General features: G+C 45.1%; 1 protein-coding gene across 1 annotated transcript; it reads left to right on the top strand.

Moving 5' to 3' along the window:
• Positions 1 to 10,577: 10,577 nt before the first annotated feature.
• Positions 10,578 to 13,393, top strand: LOC311135281 (small acidic protein-like). The gene is made up of 5 exons (XM_084169239.1): positions 10,578 to 10,765; positions 11,319 to 11,402; positions 11,765 to 11,825; positions 12,034 to 12,143; positions 12,748 to 13,393. The coding sequence occupies exons 1-5, from the start codon at positions 10,712 to 10,714 to the stop codon at positions 12,949 to 12,951; spliced, it is 513 nt and encodes a 170-aa protein (XP_084025365.1). The 5' UTR covers positions 10,578 to 10,711; the 3' UTR covers positions 12,952 to 13,393.
• Positions 13,394 to 14,006: the final 613 nt, after the last annotated feature.

Raw genomic sequence — 14,006 nt, forward strand, 5'->3', positions numbered from 1 at the left:
GGACCATGCCTCAGGACTACCTGGCCTGATGTCTCCTTGCTGTCCCCAGTCCACCTGGCTGTGCTGCTGCTCCAGTTTCCACTCTTCTGCCTGTGGCTATGGAACCCTGACCTGTTCACCGGACGTGCTAGCTTGTCCCAGACCTGCTGTTTTCAACTCTCTCTCTCTACCACACCTGCTATTTCAACCTCTAAATGCCCTGCTATGAAAATCCAATAGACATTTACTCCTGATGTACTGACCTGTTGCAACCTCTACAACCACTGTGATTATTATTTGACCCTGCTGGTCATCTATGAAGTTTGAACATCTTGGAGAAAAGTCTGGCCTTAATGGCCATGTACTATTATAATCTCCACCCAGCACAGCCAGAAGGGGACTGGCCACCCCTCAGAGCCTGGTTCCTCTCTAGGTTTCTGCCTTTCTAGGGAGTTTTTCCTAGCCACCGTGCTTCTACATCTGCATTGCTTGCTGTTTGGGGGTTTTAGGCTGGGTTTCTGTAAAAAGAGCTTTATAAATACAATTTGATTGGAATTTGATTGATTATTGTTATTTTATTGTGTCATTTCTTTTTTTTTTACTTTAGTTAATCTAGTAAATATATTCTTAAAACTGCATTGTTGGTTAAGGGCTTGTAATTAAGCATTTCAGTGTAAGGTCTACACCTGTCGTACTCGGCGCATGTGACAAATACAATTTGATTTGATTTTGATTTGATTTGAATTTGAGGTCGTTTGTTTTGGAATGTCTCTCAGGGTGATAAGAGAATGGTGAGACAGATGTTATTGATACATTAACCATTGTATACTTTTCAGTATACATAAAAAACAACTAATTAACCATCATGTCCTTGATTAGAATCAGATGTGATAATGCTGGGCTGAAACTAAAATGTGCACTCATGTACCAATAATTCACACTCCTTGCCAAAATTGCACTTCTTTATCTTGACCACTTGAGGGTACTATAACCAAAGGAATCCCCCAGCAATCCATCATTCATTTTATGACCGTTGTTTTCCACAGTATCTCTGTTGATTTACCAAGATATTACCATGAAAGAGCGCATATCATGATTAATGTTGCCGCATGGTGCTGTGGGGGATAGGTGTAATCTTTGCGTTCTTAATCTAATGAAATGGTGCTTATTTTGTTTTTCATCAGCATTCACTTGAGAGAATTTACTGGCACAAAAATCATACACAAAGGATATTAATTATCCTCTGATCTCATCTGTTCTGATCTACACCATCTTTCTATTTTAAGTCTGTTATTTTATGACCAGTAATTTTGCATTTGAACTGCAACTGTACTAACTAATCATTTTTAATCTGAACTGTTACTGGATATATTCTATTATTATATTGATTCTTAAAAATAAAATAAAAATCATGATCATGCTGTAGGCCAGTGGGCACCTGCTGGTCCTACTAATGGTAGTGTCACGATTCTCTAAAGCAGAACCCAGAAGCAGACCAGGACAAGGTGAGTAGAACGGAGGTGAGTACTCAAATGTGGAAGCAGAATAATCCAGGAGACGGATCGGGCAGCGGAGGTGAGTTGGTGGGAGTGAATAGGCAGATCAAATGGTGTCACAGAAGCCACCGACGACCAGGCAGGGGTGGGGTGAATGTTCCGGGAGAATGACTGTAGACAGAGTAAACGGAGGTGAGTACACAGCAAGCAAAAAGTACAGAACAACAAAACTAACTCTAGTAAACTTGAGGCTGATATACGCTGACACAACATACTGTTCATGGCTAACGATCCGGCAGGGAATGGATGTCAGGTCAGAGCTTATGAAGTGGAGAGTTGATGATCAGGACCAGATGTGCAGATCGCTGATGAGATGCAGGTGCGGGTAATAGAGAGATCTCCCGCCTAGCTTCGTCGCCTAGCAACCAGACAGGGTGCGTTCAGGAACCTCAGGAAACAGACTTCATCACAGAAAACAGGTGTCGTATATGATGAGTGGTAGCAATTATTGCTGTCAACAAAAAGTCCGCTATGCTGCATCGTGTTAGAGGCTTTTATTAAAATCACGAATTTACAGCATAGATACAGACTCGCGATGTCCGGAGAACGGCTCCCAGATTGCTATGGCCGTTCTGCCGTCTCATCGTTTACCCCCTATTTATAAACAATGCAAAAAGAGGAGTGACTCCCCTCTTCTGGCCAATCACCAGTCTCCCCTGGGGCATCACCCTCCCAACGCTACATTTGAACTAAGATCATAAAACAACATTCTTTGTTCCTCCAAAACATTTAACAAAGGCATAATCTTCAGATACGATACAGGCAATACAGGCAGAAACAGACTCAGGAAGCGGGATTCATGACAGGTAGTCATCATTCAGGAGCCTTTTTACCACTGGGAAAAATAATTGTTTGGCTCTAAGCACCAAGATAACAGCAACGTTTTTTTGTCACCAAAGCCCCATATACTACCCACCATTGTGACCTGTACGCTCTCGTTGGCTGGCCCTCACTACATATTCGTCGCCAAACCCACTGGCTCCAGGTCATCTATAAATCACTTCTAGGCAAATCCCCGCCTTATCTTAGATCATTGGTCACCATAGCAACACCCACCCCTGGTATGCGTTCCAGCAGGTATATCTCACTGGTCATCCCCAAAGCCAACACCTCCTTTGGCCGCCATTACTTCCAGTTCTCTGCTGCAAATGACTGGAACTAACTGCAAAAATGTGCTTTATCTTGGCCAGGTGGCAGTTGTAAATGAGAACTTGTTCTCAACTGGCTTACCTGGTTAAATAAATAAAAAACTTTCAAGCATAAGAACACCAAACATTCACTGTTTATTGTTATAAAACTCAAAACTTTGTGGGCTAGTTGATGTTGGTTAGCTAGCAGCCTATAACATTATGAAGCTGGAGAGGAATATCATGCGGAGACAGCTCTGGGCTACCTACTGTAGGAAAGAGATAGTAAGATAAGTTACAAGATGTAGCAGCATTTCAGGTAGGATTTGTATTTGCATTTATTATGGATCCCCATTAGCAGCAGCTACTCTTCCTGGGGTCCAGCGAAATTAAGGCAGTTATACTTTTTTTAAACATTACAATACATTCAAAACATATTTCACAACATATTAAGTGTATGCCCTCAGGCATCTACTACCACATCTATTACACAAAATCCATGTGTATATAGTGCGTATTTACATTTATATCATTTAGCAGATGCTCTTATCCAGAGCAACTTACAAATTGGTGCATTCAACTTATGATAGCCAGTGGGACAATCACTTTTTTTTTTTTTTTATGGGGTGGTGGGGGAGCAGGGGAGGTAGAAGGATTACTTTATACTATTCCAGATATTCCTTAAAGAGGTAGGGTTTCAAGTGTCTCCGGAAGGTGGTCAGTGACTACGCTGTCCTGGCGTCGTGGGGGAGCTTGTTCCACCATTGGGGTGCCAGAGCAGCAAATAGCTTTGACTGGGCTGAGCGGGAACTGTGCTTCCGTAGAGGTAGGGGAGCTAGCAGGCCAGAGGTGGATGAACGTAGTGCCCTCGTTTGGGTGTAGGGTCTGATCAGAGCCTGAAGGTAAGGAGGTGCCGTTCCCCTCACAGCTCCGTAGGCAAGCACCATGGTTTTGTAGTAGATGCGAGCCGCAACTGGAAGCCAGTGGAGTGTGCGGAGGAGCGGGGTGACATGAGAGAACTGCGTAGCAATGATAGGAGAGACCATGTGAGGATATGACAGAGCCAAGTGACTTGGTGTATAGAGAAAATAGGAGAGGGCCTAGAACTGAGCCCTGAGGGACACCAGTGGTGAGAGCACGTGGTGCGGGGACAAATTCTCGCCACGCCACCTGGTAGGACCAACCTGTCAGGTAGGACGCAATCCAAGAGTGAGCAGCGCCGGAGATGCCCAACTCGGAGAGGGTGGAGAGGAGGATCTGATGGTTCACAGTATCAAAGGCAGCGGATAGGTCTAGAAGGATAAGAGCAGAGGAGAGAGAGTTAGCTTTAGCAGTGCGGAGAGCCTCCGTGACACAGAGAAGAGCAGTCTCAGTTGAATGACCAGTCTTGAAACCTGACTGGTTTGGATCAAGAAGGTCATTCTGAGAGAGATAGCAGGAGAGTTGGCTCAAGAGTTTTGGAGAGAAAAGAAAGAAGGGATACTGGTCTGTAGTTGTTGACATCGGAGAGATCAAGTGTAGGTTTTTTGAGGAGGGGTGCAACTCTCGCTCTCTTGAAGATGGAAGGGACATGGCCAGCGGTCAAGGATGAGTTGATGAGCGAGGTGAGTTAAGGGAGAAGGTCTCCGGAAATGGTCTGGAGAAGAGAGGAGGGGATAGGGTCAAGCGGGCAGGTTGTTGGGCGGCCGGCCGTCACAAGTCGCAAGATTTCATCTGGAGAGAGAGGGGAGAAAGAAGTCAAAGCATAGGGTGAGCAGGACCAGCGGTGTCATTTGACTTAATAAATGAGGATTGGATGTCGTCAACCTTCTTTTCAAAATGGTTGACGAAGTCATCCACAGAGAGGGAGGAGGGAGAGGGAGGAGGAGGAGGATTCAGCAGGGAGGAGAAGGTGGCAAAGAGATTCCTAGGGTTAGAGGCAGAGGCTTGAAATTTAGAGTGGTAGAAAGTGGCTTAGCGGAAACAGAGGAAGAGAATGTAGAGAGGAGGGAGTGAAAAGATGACAGGTCCGCAGGGCTCGCAATGAGTCGTCAAGCCACGGAGCAGGAGGGGAGGACCGAGCCGGCCGGGAGGATAGGGGACATAGAGAGTCAAAAGATGCAGAAAGGGAGGAGTGGAGGGTTGAGGAGGCAGAATCAGGAGATCGAAGGGAGAAGGATTTAGCAGAGGAAAGAGATGATAGGATGGAAGAGGAGAGAGTAGCGGGAGAGAGAGAGCGAAGGTTACGACGGCACATTACCATCTGAGTAGGGGCAGACTGAGTAGTGTTGGAGGAGAGCGAGAGAGAAAAGGATACAAAGTAGTGATCGGAGACTTGGAGGGGAGTTGCAGTGAGATTAGTAGAAGAACAGCATCTAGTAACGATGAGGTCAAGCATATTGCCTCCCTTGTGAGTAGGGGGGGACGGTGAGAGGGTGAGGTCAAAAGAGGAAAGGAGTGGAAAGAAGGAGGCAGAGAGAAATGAGTCAAAGGCAGACGTAGGGAGGTTAAAGTCACCCAGAACTGTGAGGGGTGAGCCATCCTCAGGAAAGGAACTTATCGTGTGTTTGAATGCATGTGTCTATGTTTGTGTTGCTTCACAGTCCCCGCTGTTCCATAAGGTGTATTTTTACCTGTTTTTTAGATCTGATTCTACTGCTTGCAGACGTTACCTGATGTGGAATAGAGTTCCATGTAGTCATGGCTCTATGTAGCATTGTGACGCGTACTGAGTATACGAAGAGGCAGGACGCAGACGCAGGAATTGACAAGGTCAAGGTTTACTTAACAAAGAGCAAGAGAAATAACAAAGATAGAGTAAACGACACGAAGCTTAACAATCACACGCAACATCATCTTCTTCTTCTTCTTCAATGAGGTTTAATGGTGGTTGGCATCCAATTTGTTCCATTACCGCCACCTACTAGACTGGAGTTCAACTCCCTTATCTTTCCTTGAAAAATAAAATAAACCAAAGCAAAGAAATATCCTACCATCTAATACTACACTCACACCTTCAACACTACAACTAATAATTAACCCCACCCTTCTCCACTGTATAAATACACTCACTCCTACCTCATGCCCTCAACTTTAATTGATGGGACATCACCACTTAACACTCCCTGTAACTCTTCTGCTGTCAAGTCTCGCACACCCAAATATCTCTCCAGCTGCCACCACCACCTCAATTTTCTTCGATTTGTGTTCCATCCCTGCAGTACAATTAATAACCATTGCTATAAACTCTAAAAATCCAATCTTGCTGAACCATATATCACTTTTTGGTTTATCCCTCTGTACAGATGTTTAGTTCATTTCATTCCGATCTCCTTTGCATTATTGTAGCAATTTTCTGTAGCCTGTCAACTATGCCTCTGTCTATCCCTGTTCTCTCCTCTCCGCACAGGCTATACAAACGCCTCACACCGCGTGGCTGCTGCCTCTCTAACCTGGTGGTCCCTGCACGCACCACCCACGTGGAGTTCCAGGTCTCAGGCAGCCTCTGGAACTGCCGTTCTGCTGCCAACAAGGCAGAGTTCATCTCAGCCTATGCTACCCTCCAGTCCCTCAACTTCTTGGCGCTGACGGAAACATGGATTACCACTGAAAACACTGCTACTCCTACTGCTCTCTCCTCGTCTGACTATGTGTTCTCGCATACCCAGAGAGCATCTGGTCAGCGGGGTGGTGGCACAGGAATCCTCATCTCTCCCAAGTGGACATTCTCTCTTTTTCCCCTGACCCATCTGTCTATCTCCTCATTTGAATTCCATGCTGTCACAGTCACTAGCCCATTCAAGCTTAACATCCTTGTCATTTATCGCCCTCCAGGTTCCCTTGGAGAGTTCATCAATGAGCTTGACGCCTTGATAAGTTCCTTTCCTGAGGATGGCTCACCCCTCACAGTTCTTGGTGACTTCAACCTCCCTACGTTTACCTTTGACTCATTTCTCTCTGCCTCCTTCTTTCCACTCCTCTCCTCTTTTGACCTCACCCTCTCACCGTCCCCCCCTACTCACAAGGCAGGCAATATGCTTGACCTCATCGTTACTAGATGCTGTTCTTCTACTAATCTCACTGCAACTCCCCTCCAAGTCTCATCAACTCATCCTTGACCGCTGGCTATGTCCCTTCCATCTTCAAAAGAGCGAGAGTTGCACCCCTTCTCAAAAAACCAACACTCTGATGTCAACAACTACAGACCAGTATCCCTTCTTTCTTTTCTCTCCAAAACTCTTGAGCGTGCCGTCTTTAGCCAACTCTCTTGCTATCTCTCTCAGAATGACCTTCTTGATCCAAACCAGTCAGGTTTCAAGACTGGTCATTCAACTGAGACTGCTCTTCTCTGTGTCACGGAGGCTCTCCGCACTGCTAAAGCTAACTCTCTCTCCTCTGCTCTTGTCCTTCTAGACCTGTCTGCTGCCTTTGATACTGTGAACCATCAGATCCTCCTCTCCAAGCTGGGCATCTCCGGCACGGCTCACTCTTGAATTGCGTCCTACCTGACCGGTCGCTCCTACCAAGTGGCGTGGTGAGAATCTTTCTCCGCACCACGTGCTCTCACCAAGTCACTTGGCTCTGTCATATCCTCACATAGCCTCTCCTATCATTGCTACGCAGACGACACACAACTAATCTTCTCCTTTCCCCCCTCTGATAACCAGGTGGCGAATCGCATCTCTGCATGTCTGGCAGACATATCAGTGTGGATGACGGATCACCACCTCAAGCTGAACCTCGGCAAGACGGAGCTGCTCTTCCTCCCGGGGAAGGACTGCCCGTTCCATGATCTCGCCATCACGGTTGACAACTCCGTTGTGTCCTCCTCCCAGAGTGCGAAGAGCCTTGGCGTAACCCTGGACAACACCCTGTCGTTCACCGCTAACATCAAGGCGGTGACCCGATCCTGTAGGTTCATGCTCTACAACATTCGGAGAGTACGACCCTGCCTTACACAGGAAGCGGCACAGGTCCTAATCCAGGCACTTGTCATCTCCCATCTGGATTACTGCAACTCGCTGTTGGCTGGGCTCCCTGCCTGTGCCATTAAACCCCTACAACTCATCCATAATGCCACAGTCCGTCTGGTGTTCAACCTTCCCAAGTTCTCTCACGTCACCCCGCTCCTCCGCACACTCCACTGGCTTCCAGTTGAAGCTCGCATCTGCTACAACACCATGGTGCTTGCCTACGGAGCTGTGAGGGGAACGGCACCTCCGTACCTTCAGGCTATGATCAGTCCCTACACCCAAATGAGGGCGTTGTGTTCATCCACCTCTGGCCTGCTGGCCCCCCTACTTCTGCGGAAGCACAGTTCCCACTCAGCCCAGTCAAAACTGTTCGCTGCTCTGGCACCCCAATGGTGGAACAAGCTCCCTCACGACGCAAGGACAGCGGAGTCACTCACCACCTTCCGGAGACACTTGAAACCCCACCTCTTTAAGGAATATCTGGGATAGGATAAAGTAATCCTTCTACCCCCCCTTACCCCACCAGAAAAATAAAAAAAATACATATTGTAAAGTGGTTATCCCACTGGCAATAAGGTGAATGCACCAATTTGTAAGTCGCTCTGGATAAGAGCGTCTGCTAAATGACGTAAATGTAAATGTAATGGTACATCTCTACTACTTACACCATTTCTCTCAGGATCCCTCCCCCTTGACCCATCTTCCTCTACTTTCTTCACTGCCTCCGCATATGACAACTTCTTCCCTACTCTTACCCTGGATACCTCAACCTGCTTCTCTCGCACTGAACATGTCTGATCCCCAGCTCCATGGCCACCCCTACAATTAGCACATACCACTACTTTCCAAACTGCTTCACACTCCTTTGTCTCATGCCCTTCTGCACACTTCTCACACCTTGGAATCTCCCTCCTACACACTGCTGCCACATGCCCATAAGTTTGACACCTGTAACATCTTAAGGTATTCGGCACATATGCTCGCACTGGATAACTTATATATCCTAACCTCACTTTCTCAGGCAAAGACTCAACTTCAAAACTAAAAAGAACAGACAATGACTCTTCTATTTCCCCACTCTCGCCACCCTGTTTACGTCGCACCAAACGACGAGCATCACACACACCGGGAATCATCTCCTTCAGTTGATCCACTTTTACATTCACTGCTACTCCAGTAATCACTCCTCTCAATGGCGCCCTTTTTTTAAGAGCGAAACAATTCACAATTCTTTCCCCCATTTGTTTAACTCTGAGCTCCTTCTCCCTCTGCCCAACAGAAACACAAACAATTATCACTAGACCACTTCTGGTTACCCTCACCGATTCCACTTTACCCAACGCTCTTTTCACCCATCTTTAAACCTCCTCTGCCTCTCTTTTTCCCTCCATTCCTCCTCTGTCATCCAGGTATACGTTTCCTTATGATAATATTGCATTTCTCCAAACCTATATCTGTTTCTTGCCTTCTCTAAGGACTCAATTTTCCCCCTCCTTTCCCTTCCGGCGTCTATTCTATCCTCGGCCTTGACCTCTTCATTGCTCTCCTCTTCTGATCCGCTGTCCTCCTCTCCTGAATCACCATCGTCTTTCGATCCCTCATCCAAGCTGTTATCCTCACTATCATCGGGACTTACGCCATTTCCAACTGCTTGTCTTTTCGCTGAAGACGCCATGCTCCACCCAGCCTGCCCTAGCCCTTCCCCAATTTACCGGCAATCCCACAGCTGCCACACAACATCATACAGAACAGTCCAGGGCTAAATGGGGGTGGTGATGAGATGATGAGGTGCAGGTGCGCTGGAGGTCATTAGGGTGCGTTGGGTTTCCATTCCGGTGTTTCCGAGGTGGTGCTCTCAGACCGGTGGCTCAGTAGACCGGCGAATCAGAGCGCCGGAGGGGAGCAACGGGAGGAGACGTGACAAGTACTGTGTCCCTCCCATAGTCTGTTCTGGACTTGGGGACTGTGAAGAGACCTCTGGGGGCATGTCTTGTGGGGTATGCATGGGTGTCCGAGCTGTGTGCCAGTATTCCAAACAGACAGCTCGGTACATTCAGCTTGTCGACACCTCTTACAAAAACAAGCAGTGATGAAGTCTTCCACTCTGTTCCAGGAGAGACTGACATGCATGTCATTAAAGTTAGCTCTCCATGTACTTTTAAGGGGCAGCCGTGCTGCCCTGTTCTGAGCCAACTGCAATTTTCCCAAGTCCCTCTTTGGATAAACACCTTGCAGGTTTTTTTAAAATAAGGTTGTACTGTTTTTACTTTTGATGACATCAGGCACTTTCAGGACATTTTCTTCTTATTTGTTCTACAGGACTTAGAAACGTTTTTAAATAGACAATGGTATGGTGCTGGAGATAATGAATAGTATTTGAAAAGTGGTGGAATTCCACTTTAAGTTTAAATGTTTTTTTCCCCTCACAAATAAAGTGATTTTTTGATTCTCGACAGCACTTTTATATTGAAATTCACATACAAAGCACCGCAAGCCAAGAATAAGGGCTGTCCAGAATGTCTCTTATCCGGAGGTGTTGAGAAGAGTGGAAGAAAGGAGTGAAGTTGAAGATGTAATGGTAGTAGGAGTAGAGACACAATATGCTATTCCTTGTTAACAGAGGTATCCTGACATGTTACATGTTAAGAAGGTGGACTTTGTAGCGTTTATTACTTTGGTTATCAACTGCACAGCGCAAACTGAGAGGAAATCTGAGAAAATAGGCATCATTGTGAGTGCGGCTGAGCGTTTTGGGTGATTTTTCTGCAGAGGCATAGCAAGGAATACTGTGCCTGTGTATGGTTGTGATTTGAATGTGATTGAAGGAGTGGGATGGTTGTTTGATTTTTTAAATTGTATTATTTCGGGTCAATACCCCGTACAGCAATACACCAATAGGTGTAGTCTGCCATAAAAAATTTAAGAAGAAGAACAAAGCACTGCAACCGGAAGTTCGAATTGCTAGGTTCCGGTCGGGTTCACACACTGCAGCCACAGGTCTTTGCTGTTTGTTGATAGTAGCATAGCTAACCAGTCTGAACTGCTATGTCAATATTTGTGACTTAGCTAGCTGAAGTAAACCATTTTTGCGGTGAAAATGAGTTCTCCAGGGAATCGACACGGGACAAAAAGACCTGGCTCTCCAAATGAAGTAGGTTAAGTGTATAGCTAGCTAAATTCATTGAACGTGACTACATTGTGGTTCAGGTAGCTAGCCAACGTTAGCTAGCAAGGCCCGTCTTGTTGGCTTCAGCGAAGAGAAGTATGCAGCTACTAACTCAAGAAAGCCATAACTACAGAGTAAAACCACAGTTATAAAAATCGTTGGTAAAACAGCTAGCTAATTAATTAATTGTAAACAACCAATAGTATAGCTAGCTACGTTACTGTACGTTAGTCAACAAATCACCATAAAAAAGTAGTTCGTTTTTAGCTAACCTATTCACCATGTTAGGTGGCCAGATTGACAGTTCATTATGCTTGCCGGCCAGCCAGGCAATAATTTAAAAAATATTTATTTTTGATAAATTAATCAACTCAATGCTGTTACTACTAGGCCTATGATGTAACTAGCTGACGTTAGATTAAAGATGTGATTTAGCCTCATATCAAACTGCCAAATTAGCTAAGGTGCAATAGACCTAGGGCTATATTCTGGGATCCCATTCTTTGTGTACTGTAGCCAATGTGTTGGTTTCTTGCAGGATGGACCTACTCCATGGGAAGCTGCAGATCTGGGGGACAACGAGAGAAAGCAGAAGTTTTTGCGGTTGATGGGTGCAGGGAAGGTTTGTTTAGTCATGTTCTATGTAGACTATTACAATGTTTCCCAACCCTCTCCTCTGGACCACTAGAAGTTCACATATTTGTTGTAGCCCTTACACTGGCACACCTGACTCATTGTCAACTAATCACCAAGCCCTTGACTAGTTGAATCAAGTGTGTCAGTTTTAGGGCTCAACAAATATGTAAAACATCTGGTACTGGACTATTACTGTTATTTCAACTTGTGACTATTACCTCTATTCCAGTATTAGATTGAGCCACCATTTTATTGTAGGTTACACCTTATAATCCATACAGCTTTGTCAAAGGAGAAACATAACTGTGGTATTACAGAATCCAATGTTTACTGTATTTGTTTCTGCAGAAAGAGCACACCGGACGCCTAGTCATTGGAGATCACAAGTCAACATCCCATGTCCGCAGTGGTGAGGAACCCTCTTTGAATTATACATAAGGGTTGTCATGGTACTTGTATCGTGACAACCCTATTCTACACTTCCTTTCAATCACACACTCTTTACTCATGGATGTATCTATTTAATCTAATCTTATCCCATACCAATACAGTACTATCTCGGACCGAATAGCACTGTATTGGGTATGATTGGTGTTTCACTAGCTTGTCCTCTGCAGGGGCGGAGGACCAGAGGATGAACTCTGAGCTGGAGCTGCAGTACCAGCAGGGGCTGGACGGGAAGCTGTCAGGCAGGAACAGGAGACACGTCGGCCTGGGCTTCAGCGAGGTGAGGGATCATGGACAGACGGGTTGAACATCAATACAGAGCGTGCTTGCCACATGTTCCTGTTGTTGCTGGTTGAGAACCGGTCCTAGCAAAGATGGCCAAGAAATGGTTACATTATGATGCATAGGGCCTCTGAAATCAGCCTATCTACAGTTATATTATCTATGGTGTTGAATGGCTGAATCGCGAGGTATTAAATAAGAAACGCTTGTTTTTATTTTCTGTTGCAAAACGTTTGTCGTAATGAACACAATCCTGGACTGTTACAGCAAGGTGAAGCCTAGAATGAGATGAGGCTAGAATGACATGATTAGACTGTGATGTAATACTGATTGCTTGACTGATTGATGGATGATATACATTTTGAGATTTGAGTTAGGGGCAGTGCTCCTAATTGGACCTGTATGTTTTCATATGTAAGATTAATGACAGCAGATGAAGTTCCACAACATCAAAATGTGTTGCTCTGTCTGTAAGACTGTTTGTGATTGGCTCAAGTCACAGAGGCATGATTGCTACAGTCAATGTCCATGACACACCTGCGTGTCGCCTGTTGCCCCAGTCTTCAGATATTAATTTTGTGTCTCTTCTGTTCTCCCCACAGCCTGACCCACCTCCACCACCCGCAGAGAGCCAAGGCAAAGCAGAGCAACCAGCCAGTCCCAAAGCCCCAGACAGCCCTTCGGAACCCCAGGAGTCACTGGACAAATCCCCCTCACAGAGCCCAGAGGGCGGGAGGACAGAGCCCAGCGCAAAAGACAAGAAAGAAGACAAGAAACACAAAATGGCCTTTGTGAAGTCATCCTAAGACTGGGCGAAAAACTGAGAATCACCTTTTCTAATGTCGAACCACAGATTTGTACAAACGATGTTCGTTTGTCTCGGAAGTACTCCCTAGATGATACATGGTAACTTTGTGGTTTAAGAATGCCTTTTTTTTATGTTTCAATGCTGAGCAGCAAAGCAGTAGTGTACTACTGTAGGAGGGAATGTAATCAATGATTGAGCCAGATTCTTCCCATTGTTTCCTTGTCAATTTTTTTGGAATTCCTAACTAGAAGAGGGACTTGTCCAACGTGTTTTAATGGATCTGAGATTAAGCAAAAGCTTTAATTAAGTTGGGTTGAATGTAATGGGGTTGAACCTATTGGCTCGATAGGTATTTTACAGTCCTGTTCAATGTCTCACCATGAGTAATAAAATGTACTTGAACTACAAACTGAATATCAATAAACTGAAGCACCACAGTTCTCTCAGGGTGGGTCTGGTGAATTGTGGGGGAGAAAATAGTGATAAGGAAATAGTTACAGAAACTATACTGAACAAAAATATAAAACGCAACATGTACACGTGTTGATACCAGAAATGTTCCATACGCACAAAAAGCTTATTTCTCTCAAATTTGTTTACATCCCTTTTCTTGAGCATTTCTCCTTTGCCAAGATAATCCATCCACCTGACAGGTGTGGCATATCAAGAAACTGATTAAACAACAATCGTTTCACAGGTGCACCTTGTGCTATGGACAATAAAAGGCCCCTGCCCAGTCATGTGAAATCCATAGATTAGGGCCTTATGAATGTATTTAAATTGACTGATTTCCTTATATCAACTAACTCAGTAAAATTGTTGCGTTTATATTTTTGTTATGTATAAATAAACATGCTTGTGATTTAATTGTCTCACATTTACTGTTTTTGGTGAGTTCATTTGACGTGACACATTGAATCGACAAGAGTGTAATAGTGTGTTCACGTGTGTAACGTCAATAGAAAGAAAGACATTAAGGCAACATGTTTTGTTAAAACCTTTATTTCAATAAAACACCAGTATGGTTTCTTTCCTTTTTAAATTATACAATAC

The sequence above is a fragment of the Coregonus lavaretus genome (assembly GCF_964263955.1).
Source record: "Coregonus lavaretus genome assembly, chromosome: 9".
Taxonomy (NCBI): domain Eukaryota; kingdom Metazoa; phylum Chordata; class Actinopteri; order Salmoniformes; family Salmonidae; genus Coregonus; species Coregonus lavaretus.

Coding starts and splice junctions, on each gene's coding strand:
- LOC311135281 (XM_084169239.1), top strand. CDS start 10,712: ATGAGTTCTCCAGGGAATCGACACGGGACAAAAAGACCTGGCTCTCCA. Junction 11,826..12,033: donor AACATCCCATGTCCGCAGTG/GTGAGGAACCCT, acceptor TGTCCTCTGCAG/GGGCGGAGGACCAGAGGATG. Junction 12,144..12,747: donor TCGGCCTGGGCTTCAGCGAG/GTGAGGGATCAT, acceptor TTCTCCCCACAG/CCTGACCCACCTCCACCACC.